Genomic DNA, 18,801 nt, shown 5'->3' with positions numbered 1-18,801 from the left:
CATTTCCCACACAATATCATGCGCAACAGCAATATTATCTGACACCTAGTCCACTGTGGGGGATGTAAGTGGCGTCTGCATTGTTGAAAAAGAGAGAACGAACCACTTCACTAAGCCACATCACTATTCGCAGGATTTTGCAGTATATTTTGCATACATTTAAAATAATCAAGTACCATTAGAAGCAATAGATACGTGTCTATCTACAGCATGCAGCACGTAAGGGTGTTCTCAGAGCAGCAGCAACACACAGTCTGTAGAAGTCACTAACACTACTTGACAAGACAGATGACTTCACTGGGAGCTTCTCAGGTTCACAGCAGCACTTAGACAATTAAAAGTAGCCAGAAGACAGACAGAGGAAAGCCAAACTAATACAAATCAAGACTACAATGCTGTAGTTTTTCAATGCAGTCAGAAATAAACAAGAAAATAAGCACAGGACCACTAATCCTCTCATTCAGGCCACAGACACTTACGGTTGAACTTCCTGCGGCAGACATGAGGCCTCCAGGGTCGGTTTCGTATCCAGTTCAGGCGTCGAGGCAGCTCCATGATGCCAAGTTGGTGCCAGTGTGTAATGGCCACTCACCCATCAAAGAGCAGCACATGGGTTCCTCTGCCCATCCCCAGGACAGATACTCCCTCCAGAGCATTAGTGGTGCCAAGTACCACCTTAGCAGCCTGGACCTTTTAAACCAATAATTCACTCTGTGTGCAGCCTGTCCTCCATTCTCTGGGAGAGAGGCGTTACAGTAGCTGTTGTGGTGCTCGGCTACATTTGCCCTCCACTGCTTTATCTTTTATGCATGAGTCAGTGGAACCCAACTCCCTCGGTCCTGAGAAGGGACAGAGGCAGGCCTCTCCCCAGGAACGAGCACCTATCGACAGGCAGCATCTGAAGCGAAGAGTGCTCACCCTGCTGAAATGTGACGCCTCTGTACCAAGCCCCCCAGGGGAAGCAAGGTGGATGGCTGGGCAGGAGGTGGGGCTTGGCCAGCCACCTGAGGAGGCTGGAAGGAAGATGGTCAGTCAAGATATGGACAGATTGTGTGCGTGTGTGTGTACACATAAAGATAGACACATTAAGTGTTTACAAATGTATTGGAAAGTAATGGAGCAAGCACACAAAAATAAACCAAGTTACAGTTAATAACACCATTTGGAGAAAACTAAGTAACTTTTTGGTGAACTTGAGTCTAACTTTGACATTCTACTGAACCTACTCTTACAGCTATGTTGGTCATTAATTCACTGCCACCCTGAATATTGGCGTTTGTTGCAAGCTATGGATCTTGTAGCGATGATTCAGAACACCGATGTTAAGTATTATTTTGCTCACAAACAATGAGGTAAGTAAAATCTACATTGTACATTTTGAGCGACATAAAGGCATTCATGACTGTATTTCTCCTCTCTGGGGTTGTTAGTAATGCACACAGCAACCCCAAGGTTTTCAACACTTCTTCCTGCATGTTGATAATATAATACATGCAAGATCATACAAATTCCTCCTATTGCAATACTCCGATCTTACTATTATTATTATTATTATTATTATTATTATTATTATTATTATTATAGCCTAAAGTGAAATATTTAAATTGCTTGATTTGTTAGACCAACACCTAAAGATATTCAGTTGGCTGTGATAGAAGACAAGACAAAAAATAAGAAAATAAAAAAATAAAGAAATCTGTTATTTCTCACATTTACAAAGCTAAAAACAAGTGAATGTTAGGCATTTTTGTTTGGAAAACTGATTATCAAAGTAGCTCCAGATAAATTTTCTGTCAATAGACTAATTGATTAATCGACAAAAGAAAATGGGAATAATCGACGAAAATGGCAATATAGAAACAGTCTGTTAATCCTAAAAATAACTAACCAGAAACAGCCTAGAAACCTATCTACAAAAACAAAAGAATGAGACCATGACCTAGTGGATAAGATAAGATATCTTATGTTTACAATTCATGTAGAGGACAGTGGGTAAGAACAGTAAGAGTCACTGAAACGCAGTCTGTACTTGCCTTTATTCAAATAAAACAGCACTTTCCTGCCTTTAGTCTGGGCAAACAAGACTTCCTCCACTGAAAAGCATCTTTACATTTGGTTCGTCCATGTCCAAGATATGATAAATAAAAACAAACAGTCAACAAAGGAAGCACTTTAAGAGAAAATTCTACGAATACACAAAACACAACGTTGACAAACGCACAGACATTTGGTACCCAATGAAACACGTCAAATATACGTTATACTGCAACATTTAAGTTTTCTGAGTGTATAATAAGTTCATAAAATGCCAATATATGGATATACATTGAAAATATTCTTTGTGTTTACTGCAGATATATGGTGGTTCTCTTGACACACAAAATGTACTAGTTTAGTTTAAAAGGGGACTTTGACCCCCAGAGAAAAACAACATTAAACAAATATCTGTGCTTCTGCTGGCTGGTGTTGTGGAAGTGCTTGTGTCAAGACAAGGCCTGAATATTCCCTACTGACAGTTAAAAGACCTTAATTACAACATCTGCAGCTGAGTCATTTTTTTCCCCCCTTTAAACTGACCACCTGAAAAACATTTGGTAAACCCTACAGCAACGTATCAACACGATTGTGCTGAACACGCTGTACACAAAAACTACAGTACGTTACAGTCTAAAAAACAGACAGGGCCTTTGGGCCAGTCCACACTCACAGAAGGCACATACAGTTTGTAAAGATTACAGTACAATGCAAACAACAAAGTTGAACTAGTTTCTACCTGTAGATCGACACACTACAGCTCTAATTGTTTTTACTAGAAAGCAGAGACACTCACTGCACTCCGTGAGCAGAAAGATGGTCCAAACTATTAGCTTGTTTAAGACCTTTGGTAATTCACTGTGAATAAATGGTCCGAGTTGGTGGTATAAAAGGCAACATTACATTAAATATCCCATCTGTGATACAAACTCCTAAGACAAGAGTGGGTAAAAAAAGAAAGATAAATATCAGCCTTGTGTGCACATCAGCATGGTTGATCCTGAGCTTTGGAACTATGAAGACCCCATTCTGAAGAAAAACATTACCCAGAGGAGTCTTGCAGGTACAGTTGCGTAATCTAGAAACTATCACAAGTTTAAACTTTAAAAATCTTTTATATCCATTACACTTCAGTTAGATTCCTCTCACAAGTTTGTGTTTGTAAAAAAGAGAGAACGAGGTAACAAGATGACAGTAACAGCATAAACAAACACACAAGTTGTAGATGGACTCCTGAAGGACACTTGGGACAATCTTATTGCTTGTCTCTGGAAGTTAATATTAGCTACCACTAGGAGGCACCAGAAATAAAATATAGCCCTGAAGATGCATTCAAAGGATTTAGCTGAAAGGAGAAAACATTTCACATGCATTACTGAGGTGGAACAGAAGCAGGATGCACATGGTGACGGATTTCTGATCATATTCACAGTGGGATTTGTAAAATAAGACCATTCAAAGTCAACTGACATGTTCAAACTAATAACAGCACTTGTAAATAATCTCTTCCTCCTTCTAAACTACCTAATTATTACAAAAACCTCTACACCTGTCTGTTTGGTCCTGCATTTCAGTAATGGAACAGAATAAAGCTTTTCTATAACAAAAAGGTAGTTGTCAAACAAAACAGAAAATGCAAGATGTCAAGTTTTTGGACATTGTCTGGCTGCGATATCCATACAGTAGATGTTTAAACTCACTTAACTTACTTAAAAAAACTCAAAACTGTAATACATTTATGAGTACCACACAATGGCAAATTACCTGTCTGATGTTGATGCAAAGCCATTAAAACCTTTATACACAAGCAGTGGGAGGGTCTTGAGGTCTGCACCTTTCAGCATTTAAACCAGCAAGATAAATCTGAGGGGCTGTGAGAAATGTTTATTTTTCAGACTTTTTCTTAAGGAATGCTTTTCGCTCGTGAATTACTGAGTAATGTTATGATATTAAGGCCCCTAAAAATATTCAAATAAATGACTGTTTGATTAATCCCATGACATCTGCAACCTGTGCGGAGTCACAAGCTTCATTTCACAAGCTCAAAAGGTTGGGAACCACTGGTTTGAATCACCCAGGCTCATCTTTCTTGAGCTACAGTAACTTACTCTGTTAACATGAGAAACATGATGCAACACATGTAAGGCATGTGACGAACATTTTTAAAATCCACCTGTGTTTTCTGTAAAATAAATAAATCACTGCAGGCATCTTTGCTGAGTCAATTCCTTCTGGCTCAGGTTGTTAATTTGCATTTGTTGCAGTGTCACCCTAAAGCCTTCAGTCAGCTTATGTGCCCGTGTGAGTTCTAGTATATGAGCATGTGTGGCAGGAATTGCACAACCAACACTGCATTGCATAATAGCATGTGAAGTTCCACCGGTTTAATCTGTACAGTGCTGTTTGTTGGAGGTTTCTCAAAATTTGAATCCTGCTCCTTTATACATATGGTTCATGTGTGAGAGAAGAGCTGTGCTGAGCTGTTCGTGTTTATTGTTCCTCTTTCATCCTTCCATACAGTATTTCACCCGGGTCCTTTGTTGCTCCATCATTCGATCTTTTCTAGGTCTATATTGTCCAGGTCAATATCAGACGAGGTCACACAACACATGCACAGTTTTTGTGTGTACAGAGAGATCGTATCTGTAATGACAGGAAAAAAATAAAAATCATGTGTTGCACTCAAGAGAACATCTTTGAAGATACAGTAAACCAGTCCTATTCAATTGGTGGCCCGTGGGCCACATCCGGCCCAGAAGCAACCTCCGAGTGGCCCAGCATACATAAATCTGATATATGACAAAATAAGTAAATTACAGATATAGCGCATCCGAAAAGTATTCACAGCGCTTCACTTTTTCCACATTTTGTTATGTTACAGCCTTATTAAATCTGGGGAAGGGTACAAAAAATTTTCTGCAGCATTGAAGGTCCCACTGAGCACAGTGGCCTCCATCATCCGTAAATGGAAGACGTTTGGAGCCACCAGGATTCCTCCTAGAGCTGGCCGCCCGGCCAAACTGAGCGACTGGGGGAGAAGGGCTTTAGTCAGGGAGGTGACCAAGAACCCACTGGTCACTCTGACAGAGCTCCAGCATTTCTCTGTGGAGCGTGGAGAACCTTCCAGAAGAACCACCATCTCTGCAGCACTTCACCAATCAGGCCTGTATGGTGGAGTGGCCAGATGGAAGCCACTCTTTAGTAAAAGGCACATGACAGCCCGCCTGGAGTTTGCCATAAGGCACCTCAAGGACTTTCAGACCATGAGAAACAAAATTCTCTGTTCTGATGAAACAAAGATTGAAGTCTTTGGCCTGAATGTCAAGCATCATGTCTGGATGAAACCAGGCACCGCTCATCACCTGGCCAATACATCCCTACAGTGAAGCATGGTGGTGGCAGCATCATGCTGTGGGGATGTTTTTCAGCAGCAGGAACTGGGAGACTAGTCAGGATCGAGGGAAAGATGAATGCAGCAATGTACAGAGACATCCTTGATGAAAACCTGCTCCAGAGCACTCTGGACCTCAGACTGGGGCGAGGGTTCATCTTCCAACAGGACAACGACCCTAAGCTCACAGCCAAGATAACAAAGGAGTGACTACGGGACAACTCTGTGAATGTCCTTGAGTGGCCCAGCCAGAGCCCAGACTTGAACATCTCTGGAGAGACCTGAAAAGCTGTGCGCCGACACTCCCCATCCAATCTGATAGAGCTTGAGAGGTCCCGCAAAGAAGAATGGGAGAAACTGCCCAAAAATAGGTGTGCCAAGCTTGTAGCATCATACTCAAAAAGACTTGAGGCTGTAATTGGTGCCAAAGGTGCTTCAACAAAGTATTGAGCAAAGGCTGTGAATACTTATGTACATGTGATTTTTTTCATTTTTTATTTTTAATAAACTTGCAAAGATTTCAAACAAACTTCTTTCACGTTGTCATTATAGGGTATTGTTTGTAGAATTTTGAGGAAAATAATGAATTTAATCCATTTTAGAATAAGGCTGTAACATAACAAAATGTGGAAAAAGTGAAGCGCTGTGAATACTTTCCAGATACACTGTGTAGTGTATGGAAGTAGCTAACGAGAAGGTTTTAAAATCTGGCCCAACTGAATTTGTAATTGAATAGCCCTGCAGTAAAATGCTTTTAACAGATACTGGTGTTAGCTTTAGAACAAACAGCCTAAAGCATTACACGTTTAAACATTTTAGCATAAGGCTCATAGTATAAGGAGGGGGTATTCCTCAAGAGCCCACATACCTTTACAGTATGTGGGCTCTAATACTACACTGAACTTTGAAACACTAATCTCAATCACTCTTCCACTCTTAACTTCTGAAAGTAGCTTACTAGTCTTAAATAGTATACTGACCAGCAGTTATCCATAATAACATCACTCAATCACATTCATTCCCAGGGAAATTTTACAGTTACGTCCCAGGACTTTGAATGTTGGTGTGTCCTAAGAAATGCCGGTATCAATGTTGCTTTGCAACTCTGTAGCTTTGTACTTACAATTATGTTTCAAATAAAAATACACAGTGAAGCCTACTTTTATATTCCCTTATGAATATCAATTTGAGCTCGACCGATAAATCAGCCAGGCCAATATATCGATATTGACCCATTGCAGATGTATCGGTCGACCGATAATTAACAAGAAATTGCATTGCAGACATGCAAAGGTAAGTTTGAGGTCAAGTTTATGTAAAAAAACATTATTTTTTAAAAAGCTGAGAAAAAAATCAAACCCTAACCTCCCAGTCAGCTGCTCAAGGAATTACCTGCTATATTTTCTCATAGCGATCACCTTTAAAGACAATCAAAGCTAAAATCATTTTGCCTGGTTCTACAAAGCTGTTTGTGGATGAAATTTGTTAGAAAATGTAAATCTTTAGTAAGTCAGGCATGTTGGTACCCATGGGTCTCTGCATGGTGGCTGAATGGCCATGATTTCTATAATATGCATCTAAATTTAAAAGTGGGTCCCCCAAAACAAACATGACCTGCCAAAACCACTGCTATAACATGCACGACAGCATCAGTCGAAGCTTCTTACCGAGCATTACTTTGAAGAAGGCTGGTCTGGAGCTGGGCGGCAGATGGATGCAAATGTAGTAGACTGGTACACCAGACAACGCCACACCAATTCCCACCAGAGAGTTGATGGTGTCACTGTAGAGGGGAACTACTACCAGGAATATGCTGCACAAGCAGTAAACGATTGGAAAGAACAAAGACAGCTGCAGGGAGCAGAGAGGGAGGGCAGAGGAGGACAAGGGCAAAGTTAAAAAAAAAAGTGGAAGTATAAAAGAAGAAGGGGGGGGGGGTAGCAAAAAGGTTGGGGAGAAAACAAGCAGGAAGATTAAAACAAACAATTACATTAACAAATATTATTAGTGTAAACCATATTATCTCTGATGATTTAATTGAGGCTCTAATAGACCTTAAATTGCTCAGCCAGTATTCAGTGCAGTCACTTTTATGGTGTGAAAATCTAATAAACCAAGTTATCAGATTCAAAACGTCATGGGCTTTTAACATTGTCATAACTCATAACTAAAGCCATTGCTGAGGGTGGTCAGGCCTACAATGGAGGCACCGTTGATGGGTAAACAAACGTAAATCAAAATGTTGGGGATGAAAGAGGATAGATAGCACCTGTATCTGCCCCTATCGGTTTAGAGGACAGCTTTTTGTATCATCTTACTTTTTATGTTTACTGTCTCTATAGTTTTCTGCTCAGCATCTAATGAGGGTTGTGGACGGTTAAAAGCCATGATGAGAAATCACCTGGAGATTTAATAGGTATAAAGTAATGTCATAAGGTCAGGGCCAAAGGGTGGCCCTGTTCACATAGCATTCATCTCTCACCATCTTTTCCAGGTGTGTAGAGCCTCTTCAGCCAGAAGGCTACATATATAGTTTCTGAACATATTTCATGCAAACCTAATGTATTAACATACCTGCTTTATTTCTTCCACAGGGAATGTTTTGAGAACTACTGTGTTCAGTAAGAGTGCAACCCAGGGCCAGGTGATTAAAATTACCTCATAACCACAGTGATTTTTTTAAATAGTAATAAATCTGTTTGTTTTTGATATGGTTATTTGTGTGTGATTGTATTCAACTAGCCAATCAGGCTGCAGCTGTACAATGCAGCAATTCAGGCTTAGGTTAGCTTGCACTTTGTCACAACTGCAAGAAAGCAGAGAGGCGACTGACTGATGAAGAACAGTATAGAAATACCTGAGACGTAAATAAAAAAGTGAGGGTGAACTCTGGCTGTTGACAGAAAGAATTACAATACATCATATTTAATCTATTAAACATGATTTGGGGCGTCTGACATAAGTTTGCATAAATGGTCAATGGCAAAAAATAAAATCATTCTAGGACATTTTAAACTATAAAATTACAAAGTGAGGCTGAGGCATAGCTCACATTTTCCTCATATGAGGAAAGACCTGAATTCCAGTTATGCTGCATTCCAGTCAAAGTTGAAGTCGGTATCGGTATTTCCCAGTTGAAATTTCCGACTTGTCTGGCCTTGACTTAGTTTGACAACATGACCTGTTTTAGTGTTTTTTTGCAATGCATCTTAGAGATGTCTCTGCTGTAAAAAGCACAATGTAAATAAAAGATAATTCATTCATTCATTAAACTGGATGATGGAGGATGTTCCCTGTCAGTTTAATCAATGCAATTAATGTGTTTTGTCATCAGTTATTTTGCTAATATTTGTCTTACACTGATTCACAAGTTTCAAGTTGTCTAAGTTTCCCACAGACACATAACGCACAACAATGACAAGTTGTCAAAACTGCATTGCCACAGTCAGGTAATCTAAATTTCACGTCTCTGTATGTTTCATACCACACTGATGTATAGGAAACTCACGTGTCACGTGGCTGCATGCATGTTTATTCTTTTTACCTTAACAGGTCTGTGCAGATCAGGAGCTTTGAAGCGAAGGTAGACCAGGCTGGCAATTGACAGGCCGATGAACAACCAGTAATTAAAACTGAAGTAGTTGATCAATTGGAAAACGTCAGGCACAGACAGGTATAACAGAGACATGGCACCCTGTAAAGAGAAGACCAAACACACACACAAAAAAAACATTGTTTGGTAACAAGCAGCCATCAGGGGCACAGGCATCCAGAGGTGATCAAAACAACCAAATCTGCAATACTAACATTGAAAAGCAGGGCAGGAATTGGGGTGAAACGCTGAATGTGGATCATGCAGAGGACATTAGGTAGGTGGCCTTCTCTGGAACCAACAAAAAACAACCTGCAGGAGGGGGGAAAAAAATGGTCACCATGCTTGCTCATAGTTTTCATTTTAGGATTTTGTAGAACAGCGAGGTAAATCTGCATTAAGGGAAAGGTAACCAGGAGTAGCTTCAGGTGTGCTTGTATCTACTGACCTGGAGGCAGCGATGATGGAGGAGTTGAGGCCTCCGTAGCAGGAAATGGCCACAGACAGAGGGATCAGCCATCGAGCCCAGCCCAGCACCTCATCTGCAAAAGTCTGAGGAGACAATCAACAAAGTTCTTACTGCTCACATGAATTTATTGGTAAGATCAGTGGCCCTCAACATTAAAAAACAACAGGATTAGGGTGTTAATAAATAAAAGTAAAAAACAACTGATTGCCCAACATCCTGATGATAAATATTTACATCTGTAAAACAGAATTCAAATTTTAGGTTTAGTAATAATGTGACTTCTAAGTGCATACTGATGTGTGCCAATAATTAAAAGATATTTTAACTTACCAGACTAACTTTCTAATCTCAATATGTAACCCCCCTGTGTTCCCTGCCCTTTGCCTTGTGAGGTAATATTTCTGACTATAAAAAGGTCATAAAGGCCTGTAAAGGTTATCACTCCACTTCTGGCCACCTGTAACTTCTGCTTTTAATCTCCTACAGTTATGAATGAAGGCAATAAATAAAGTCAACTCAGTAACAAAATGCAGCAGCCTAGTGTGGTACTATAAATTATGGCAGCTGTAAGATAGGGGGTATGTCTGCATGTATGTGAGAGTGTGTGCTTCTTCTGATGGAAAATCAGAAGGAAAAAAAACCCCAACAGGAATTACCACTGCAACAAAGAGATTTGGCAAAATGTTGTAGTCCTGTATCATTTGGGGAATCACTGTCTTTAGCTTTCTCTCAGCCAAAGAAGCTGTGAAGTGGACTGTTACTTACTAAGAATTACTTAATCTCATACTACATAACAAGTGCTATTAGGCTGTCTTCAAATGATAAGAAGTCAGAGCTCGACTCACCAGGTCACTGACCAGAGAGTCTGTGTCAAAAGCTCAAATCAATGTCAATATGTCATCATACAATGTAATTAACAAATAAAAACTGATACACACTTACAGTATGTGCAAATTAGAATAATACCTCTGAAAACTCAAAGAAGCTTTCTTGTAATGTATACGCTTCTTAGACAGGATTCTTAACAAGGATGTTCTTTAAAATGTCTGACAGTTTAAGTTCAAATATTTTGAAGTGCATCAGTGCAGGGTCTAAGCGGTGCACAATGCCCAATGACACAAGGTTTGACATCATCACTCTCTCCAAAATCTGAGAACTATTTGCTTTGGCTTAGCGCATGGCTTGTTGGAACATTAGTAAACCATTAGAATGATTACTCTAATAAAAAGACTATCAAATACCATTTTCAACAAGCCTGAGTACAACTCTTCCTCCTCCAGTGCACTAATCACATCGTCAAATTCCCCATGTTCCTGTGTGGGGCGCTAACCTCTTTAGCTAAATGAGGTTCCTGTCATCATCTAGACTCCTACAGTCACAGATAACTAAAGGGAGTACTGAACCAGACACTAGTGCCAGTGGCCGCCAGCCAGACTGACAGAGAAGACAGGAAGGAAAGATCAAAACCTGCTGCCCCTGAGGCTGAGCATGTGGTATCAATTTGGATAAGTCCTGTGATGTGCTAATAGAGTAAATGGGTAGACATGAGCATGCACACGGTAACACTGCTCATACACAGCTTCTTTAGTGCACAAGGAGAATGCACGAAATTTGTGCTGAGGCCCACGATGATCTTCAGACACTCACCACAGCAACGGCTTCGCTGCTGAGCACTTTGTCCGCATCCATGACGACGTAATAAGCTACGTTGGTCAAGATGTAGATCACTGTGACAATGGGCATGGAAATAGCGATGGACAAGGGCAGATTCCTACAACGGAAAATGAGAAAAGTGGTTTTCATTAACTTAAAGCTCTCAGTTGTATCTTCAATATTTACAGAAGAGAGCTGAGAAAAAGAATTGCTACAACACACACAGATTTATGTAATACTAGATTTACAGTATGTAAAGTTATGTAGTTAAGTAAAGAAATGCCGTCAAGACTGAAAATCCCCTCTTGTAAAATTGTTCTGAAATACCAGACCTCGTACCTCTCTGGGTTTCTGATCTCCTCTGTGATGAAGTTGAGTGTGTCCCAGCCAGAGTAGGAATACAGTGCTGAATAGAGGGCTAAGGCCATGTTACCAGGGTCCAGCTTAGAGCCTCTGAATGAGTCCTCAAAGTTCTGGTCAAAACCTATCAACACAGGGTTGTTACGTAAACACAGTACATAAAGAAGTGTTGAAATGTTTTGCTTTCATCATCCAAGGCTAAATATTTTCTGAATATTTAATCCAGCAGATGCCTTAATTATTTATTTTGCATAATATATACACTTTAAGAAGATACATGCCTGAACCAGTTTAGTAATAGAAAAGGACAAAAACATACATGCCAATCATTAATAAGAAGTGCCAAACATCAAAATAATAATAAAATCAGAATTTCAATACAGTTATTTGTATCCAAGATGCATAAAATTAAAAAAAAAACTAAAAAATACATTTAATATAGGTAGTGTTTTGAATGAGCTGGTCCAATATCAACATTTTACCTATTGGCCAATCAGTAAAAAGTGCATAATTCTAATGTCAATGTCAAGCTGCTTGATGAGTGATTGGGGCGCTTTGACAAACTCCATCATCCCCTCCATGTTTATCAAAATCCTTTTAACTAAAACTTTAACCATTTACAGCATTCTGTTAAACGGATTTAATCCTATATAGTGCAGTAGTGCTTCATTCCTTCAATTTTCAGCAAAGTCAGAGCAGTGGTCTTGGAATAATATGTTTGACAGAAAGAGTTTCTAGGACATCCTACCTTGTGCCAGCTTAACCAGGCCAGTAATGATGATAACAATAAGAGCTAGGACCTTGGCTACGGTGGAGATGACCTGAAGAATAGCACCCCATTTCACTTTCATACAGTTCACACAAGTCAGCAGACCTGATAAAGAAAAAGAATAAGAAAGCAGCAGTTAATCAATATTAAATCTACAGAGTTTACATTGAATGATGGACACAAGCAGAGAGGAGTAGTTGAGCAGGGATTCAAATTAAAAGTAAAACAATTCTGAAGAAAATATTCCTTGCTTTATTGAATTTCTGCAATATGAATTCTAATTAATTTCTATAATGGACTTAATGAAAAGAGGGCTTGGACATACAAAAATATATGAAATATCTGAATATTATCAGAAGGATTTCCACCTTTAAGCTGGCTAGCAGACTGTCCTGTTGACACCATTACTGAGTTTGAGGCCCTGCTCAGTCACACACACACACACACAAATCCTTCCTGCGCAGCAGAAAGAGCACATAACCATAGATCACATCTAAAAAACAGGTTTAGTTTAGGGTTGAACTGCTGTATTTACATTGCATCCTTTATCTCGTAGCAACACAAAGCTTTAGGGTTTCCATTTACTAAGCACAGTTTACTCAAGGCAGAGTTAAGACGAAATCAAGTATAAAGTGTACTTACACACACGTGTCCCTCGAAGTGCAATGGAAATGAAGACTAATAAAGCAGCTATGTTTGGAAAACTCCTCACGGCTGACCGCATAAAAGTGTGTCATCCAATTAAATAGAGCATGCATGGCTTAACATGTAGCAGTAGTGCTGCCAACAATAACTACAGAAACTATTTTAACACGATGCTTCCTTAAATACACATGCCTCTTCACTGATGACTCTCCCTTTCAGCTTTTATGAGAGCTTCTCCTAAACACTTCCTCGGACATTCTACAGTCTGACTTAACAGTGGCATAGGAGGTTAACATGAAACATCAAAACCTCAAATTATATGAAACCGTTACTGTAAAACACATAGTGTACAAGAAGTGCACAGAAGCAATCTATTTTGTTCTTTGCTCCAGGAACATGTATTCTGTTTAAACACTAGTTTTCTAATGCACCATGTTGCAAGAAGACTGCAGAGCAGCATTGCCACATAAACATTAGCCAACAGTTTCAATTAATGATGTCCACACAGAGCAAGTGATGAGAGCAGAGCCAGTCTGGTTTACATGTATTTCGTGCAGTGAGCCTTTTAAAGTGATGCTGTTGGTTAAAATTACATTTTGTGCATGCTGCTCCACAGTGACACTCCTCTCACTATGGATACTGTACAAAACATAGCAAACGTAGCATAACATAACACAGCATGTCAAACATACACACACCCTCACCCAGGTCCTTTCACCACTAAATGTAAACACACATATTAAAAGGTTAAGTAGACCATGTAGTGTATTTAGTATAAGGAGAGCCTTACATATGATGACAGCAGCGATGAGGCGGACGCCGTCATAGGGAGCTGAACAGGTGGGGTAGAAGGGCTGGACCAGGTAGTTGGAGAAGGTCAAAGCTATTACTGCCTGGCAAGCTGGCTCAACTATCAACAACGACGTCCACAGTCTACAGCAGAAATTGATGAGTTCATTATTATAAAAAGGCATAAATATAAAAAAATTAATTCTAACTTCAGTAAAATAACAAATGACTATCAGACTTTATATACCTCTACCATTAGGAAAGTGGCTTTCCCAATTTGAATTTCAATTCTGCACATGCTTGAATAATAATCTTCTCTGATGTTAGTGATCTGCCTCCACTAAAGTCACAGGAAATTAAATGGCAAATGACATTAAGTTTAATGTGCAAGGCGGCGGTTTAAATCATTACTTAATTGAAAGCTTGAGATGCTGTTAGGATATGGCAGAGTTAGAGGGGAGACTAACCCGTTGCTCTGGAAAAATGCATCTACTATACTGTACTGTATATGTGAGCTTTTGTATTATTAGCATAATGTTACCATCAAAGAGACAAATGGGCACAGAGTTTATTTACATAAGAGATAACCATCAAAAGATAAAAAGCGACATACTGTACGTATTTGCGAACAGTAAAAGCTGTTAAAAAGTGACCAGACATACAGTAGAAAGGATTAGAGTACTGAATGTGATGCCCTTCTGTTTAATCGCAAGTGTACCCTGTACTTCATATGCCACATAGCCATATGGACCAAATCACATTTTACCCACACTATACTTCACGTTTGGTGGTTTAAAGACAGAACATGTGGTATAAGTATCAAGTTATTATTGTGTGTTGTTTCCAGGGATAATGTGTTAAAAGCATGTGTGTACAGCCACAAAGAGTAAAAACAACAACATACCGAATAAAAGCCAAGAAACCTCCAAAGGCCTCCAGGATATAGGCGTAGGAGGCTCCAGATTTACGGATGGTGGTACCCAGCTCAGCATAGCATAATGCTCCAAACACAGAAAATATCCCTCCAATGGCCCACACTACCAGCGACAGGCCAAATGAACCTGTGTACTTAAGAACCCCCTGCAGGACAACAAATGAGAGTAGAGAATTAGATTTGGTGCAGTTCAAAATAACTAGTGCATTTGTGTGTTTGTCTCAGTTTGTTTAGGGCGGTGTGAAAGCTGTCATCTGATCTCTGGTGCAGACCAAACAATGGCACCAAGACAATCTGAAAATATAGCTTGCCAAACAGGATCACAACAACTGTTAACATAAACCCTTAACATTACTCAATAAATACTTAATATTAAAATGTTTAAATAATAGTATGCATTTTACAATTAAAACCAAAAGGGCAAGAAACTACTTTAATTTTGTTGATCTGAAAAGAAAGAACAAATCAATTCATTGGCTTAACAAAGCAGAGACTCTTACCTTAGGTGAGACGAAGATGCCAGAGCCTATCATGTTTCCCACGATGAGACAGACGCCGTGGAGGAGGGAAATCTCCTGCTTTAGCCGAACACCGCTGCCCTGAGACGCCGAGTCTACTTCAGCAACCATGCTGAGGGATTTACAGCCTTCAGCCTCAACTTAGGAGGTAAAAGGGAAGTGATGGGGAGCAATAAAGATGGCAGACTGATTCCTGGCAGCACCAGGAACTAAGCCGAGGTGAAAGAATAGAACAAAAAAATAAAAAAATAGTGGACAAAATGAAACGAGGGGTGTGGACCAACACAAGAGAGAGGGAGGTGGGAGTGTCACTGGAAGGCTAACACTATGCTTGTCTCAAATGGCCATGTTGATTCTCCACTGGGATAATCTGTAAGAAAAAGAAGGAAACACAGTGTCACAGAAGTGCTTAACGCATCTCGGTAGCTTTGCCGAGACAGGTGATCCTGATTCAGTGTGTCATTGGTATATACCGTGTTTTGGTGGTATTTACGGGGGCGCTGCTTCTGTCCTCTGCTGTGTCGGAGTTTGACACACGCACACACACACACACTACCATATGTGTTTTTACTCAGGTCTTCAAATTTTGCTCTGGCCTCTTCTTTAAGTTTGAGTTCAACATAAAACCTTATTATGTCAATGAAATGTACTGATACAAATGTATGTGTGATACAAAAAGGCAATTTATTATTTTGGCCAGTGGATTTTTTCCATCTACCAGTCCCATTGGCTGTGAGTCAAAAGGTTAATTTCGGACACTGCCTGGAAACAATGTAAATAATTTCTTTGAAAAACATACTGATTGGGGCTCCACAATTGTATCACTTGTAAAGCTAGCTGCTAACTAGCTAGCTGTTCACAGTCAGAGTTGTTACCTGACTAAAAAAGGAGAACGGGCACAAATGATTTTTTTTTATTATAATTAAAAAAAATATATATATATATTTTTATTTTTTTTTACATACAAATCTACACAACACAAGCTGTATATCCAAATATTACAAATCAATATAGCTTACATCCAGTCATGCAATAGTACAACAGTAATCAAATAATATACACAGGTAAGAAAGTAATTAAAGTGATGTCATTCTGCCATGGCTTTGTGCTGGCGGTCTCTAGCACACAATGTCACATCTGACAAGAGGAAGTCTGCGAAGATGGAGGTGTTGAGTTGTGAAGCACTGAGGTGACATATAAATAAGCACGGCTGTTTTTAACACGAAATTGCTTTATTTAGTGTTTCAGCCGCTAAGTTATTAAACTTCACTGTTAACAGTAAAGTCACGGCTAATCACGAGCAAAGAAGCAGCTTCCTCTCAAATGTCAGAGTTACCGCCTTAAACACTTAACATCCAAATGTCAGCCCGACACTCACGAATCTATGTCCTCTGTGACTCTCAGTAACCGAAACACACGCTCCTGTTAGTCCGATCTAACAAACCCACATCGCCGCTACATTAGCGCCAGATGGGTCGATTATTAGCACGCATGATGCACACTCAGAAAGGGGATAGAGAGGGATCAATTAAACCATCTAACCCACCTGAACAGTGTTAGGCTCGCCGAGTGGCACATGACACAGCTAACAGAGCTAGCTAAGTCACGAAACTGCCACAGCTTCCACGATGCTGCTGATGCACATGCTAACATTAGTATGTGATATGTATACATATATAGAGACATATGATGGTTAACGTAACGTACCTGTATGTCATTTAATCTCTTTAAAAAGTGGGAGATAATGTGTGTTTCCAAAAAGAAAACACGAGAGAAAGTTACCTTTGTTGTGCCGTCTTTTTTTTTTTCTAGAGGAGCAAGCAGCAACACATGTTCCGTGTTTCAGATTTTGTGAGACCAACTTTAGTGTGCTCTTCACAAGCATCTGCTGCTATCTCCTCCTCCTCCTCCTCCTCCTCCTCCTCCTCCTCTTCTTCTTCTTGATCTTTGGGATTTTACAGCAGTTGGCATCCACGATGTTGCATTACTGCCACCTTCAGGTTTTATTCTCCCTCAGTGTCCATTCATTTTACAGCCGTCTTTACAGTCCAAAACACACATGGCCTAATTAATAAAATAATAACTAGTAAGCACACGTTATTTTAGAATTTCTTAAGTCGTTCTTATTCTGTGCTTTTACCGCATTTGTTCTTTTATTTTCATTTGTTGAACTGCACTTTATTTTTTATCTTGTTTATCCTCTATTTTTACACTCTGATCTGGTTGTCTCTTGTAAAGTAGCCTAATTGTTGTTATTGAAAGCTGCTATATAAATCCCTGTTTGTTCTTGTACCCCAACTTGAATTATTTTATTTAGCCTGGGCCTGCTTGTTCTTTAAATCCACAACTAAAACCCTGTTCTGGTTAGTCAGTGGCCATTCATAAAGTCATGCTCTTGACAGTTTGTGTATCGATTCGTTTTAAATAAACAGTAGCAACCTAACTTCTTTGTTATCTATGCAAACACATGCTTCCTGATATGGAACATGTCGTTTGAGTTGGTATGGACTGTGGTGGTGCCCAGTGTGAATACATGTAGTAGTTATACATTAGTTGTTAATAAAACTAATGCAAACAGGCCTGTAACTGCAAAAAACCTGCAAATTAAACTGGACATGTCTTGCTGACTGGAGCTTGGTCTGTAGGGTATACAGTATAATGAATGATTCATACCATACATTCATGCTGCCACCTAGTGATTGTTGTTTTAATGAGTCCACCCATTTATTTGGTAGCCTATGATTTGACCATCAGTATTTTCTGCAGTTACAAAGAGGTGATAACTGGTATCCTTCGGTTGACTGTGTATGTGGAGGATGCTCCAGGCTTTGGGTGTCATCAAATAAAGACATTTGAAGACTGGGCAAATGCTTGTAATTCTGCTTCAGCCTGATACTCCAGGAATGGCATCACCTTGCATGGTTAGGATTGCAAGGAACTACCTCAACCCTAAAATTTTATGAACATGTAAAAAAAATAATAATAAAGTGTGCTAAATCTAAATGTTATCCTTTTATCCTTTGTTTCCTCTTTCAGCACCATGAACAGAGTGTGGATGTGCTGCTCATCACCACTGAAACAAAGAGGGGAAACACCCACACTGTTGAAGGCCTGAACTCTCCAATACAAGGGGACATTGGATTTGTCAGGCCTTTGGTTGGGAGAGGTGCGTCAAGGGGGTATGGTAGCTAATATGCTTTAGGAGGCACATGAACGCTCATTACTGACCCAGTGTCAAGCCAATCAGATTATAGGTTGAGACTTCCCATCATTAATTTCAAAATAAAGCCTTGTAAAAGATAGTGCTTCTTAATGTAAACATTACATTAGACGGGTGTGTTGTGGAGAATGACACAATTTGTTGGGTGGCTTTATCGTACCAAATACCACCAAACAACAAAAACTCTGCCAAGAGGTTGAGGTGCACAAGTAGGCCTACACATGGATATGGCTTATGGTATTAAAACTGAAGCACTTTTTTTTGTGATAAAAATGAGATGATGCTCAAACAAATGAAACAGATTACACTCAGTTCGGAGACAGCCATTGGATCAATGTTTCATCAAGATCAAGATGGGGTTTAATGCAGATGCCGCTGAGTTTGCCTGTTTGCCTGCTGCTAAATCTCACTCTGGGTAGCTTGGAGA

At 39.7% G+C, this 18,801-nt stretch overlaps 1 protein-coding gene across 3 annotated transcripts; it reads right to left on the bottom strand.

Moving 5' to 3' along the window:
• Positions 1-2,017: 2,017 nt before the first annotated feature.
• Positions 2,018-17,093, bottom strand: si:dkeyp-120h9.1 (Y+L amino acid transporter 2-like). 3 transcript variants are annotated; one of them, XM_044170732.1, is made up of 13 exons: positions 16,937-17,046; positions 16,701-16,785; positions 15,137-15,524; positions 14,607-14,782; positions 13,704-13,846; positions 12,248-12,373; positions 11,479-11,623; positions 11,134-11,257; positions 9,466-9,569; positions 9,233-9,329; positions 8,970-9,119; positions 7,093-7,276; positions 2,018-4,677 (listed from the first exon to the last, which is right to left on the bottom strand). In XM_044170732.1, the coding sequence occupies exons 3-13, from the start codon at positions 15,263-15,265 to the stop codon at positions 4,583-4,585; spliced, it is 1,473 nt and encodes a 490-aa protein (XP_044026667.1). In that variant the 5' UTR covers positions 15,266-15,524; positions 16,701-16,785; positions 16,937-17,046; the 3' UTR covers positions 2,018-4,582. The 3 variants fall into 3 exon arrangements, with proteins under 3 accessions (XP_044026667.1, XP_044026668.1, XP_044026666.1); XM_044170733.1 differs by having other exon boundaries at positions 16,701-16,788; positions 16,937-16,951; XM_044170731.1 differs by lacking the exon at positions 16,701-16,785 and having other exon boundaries at positions 16,937-17,093.
• Positions 17,094-18,801: the final 1,708 nt, after the last annotated feature.

Source organism: Siniperca chuatsi, linkage group LG17 (assembly GCF_020085105.1).
Source record: "Siniperca chuatsi isolate FFG_IHB_CAS linkage group LG17, ASM2008510v1, whole genome shotgun sequence".
NCBI lineage: Eukaryota > Metazoa > Chordata > Actinopteri > Centrarchiformes > Sinipercidae > Siniperca > Siniperca chuatsi.
This window is presented reverse-complemented; position numbering and strand designations above follow the sequence as displayed.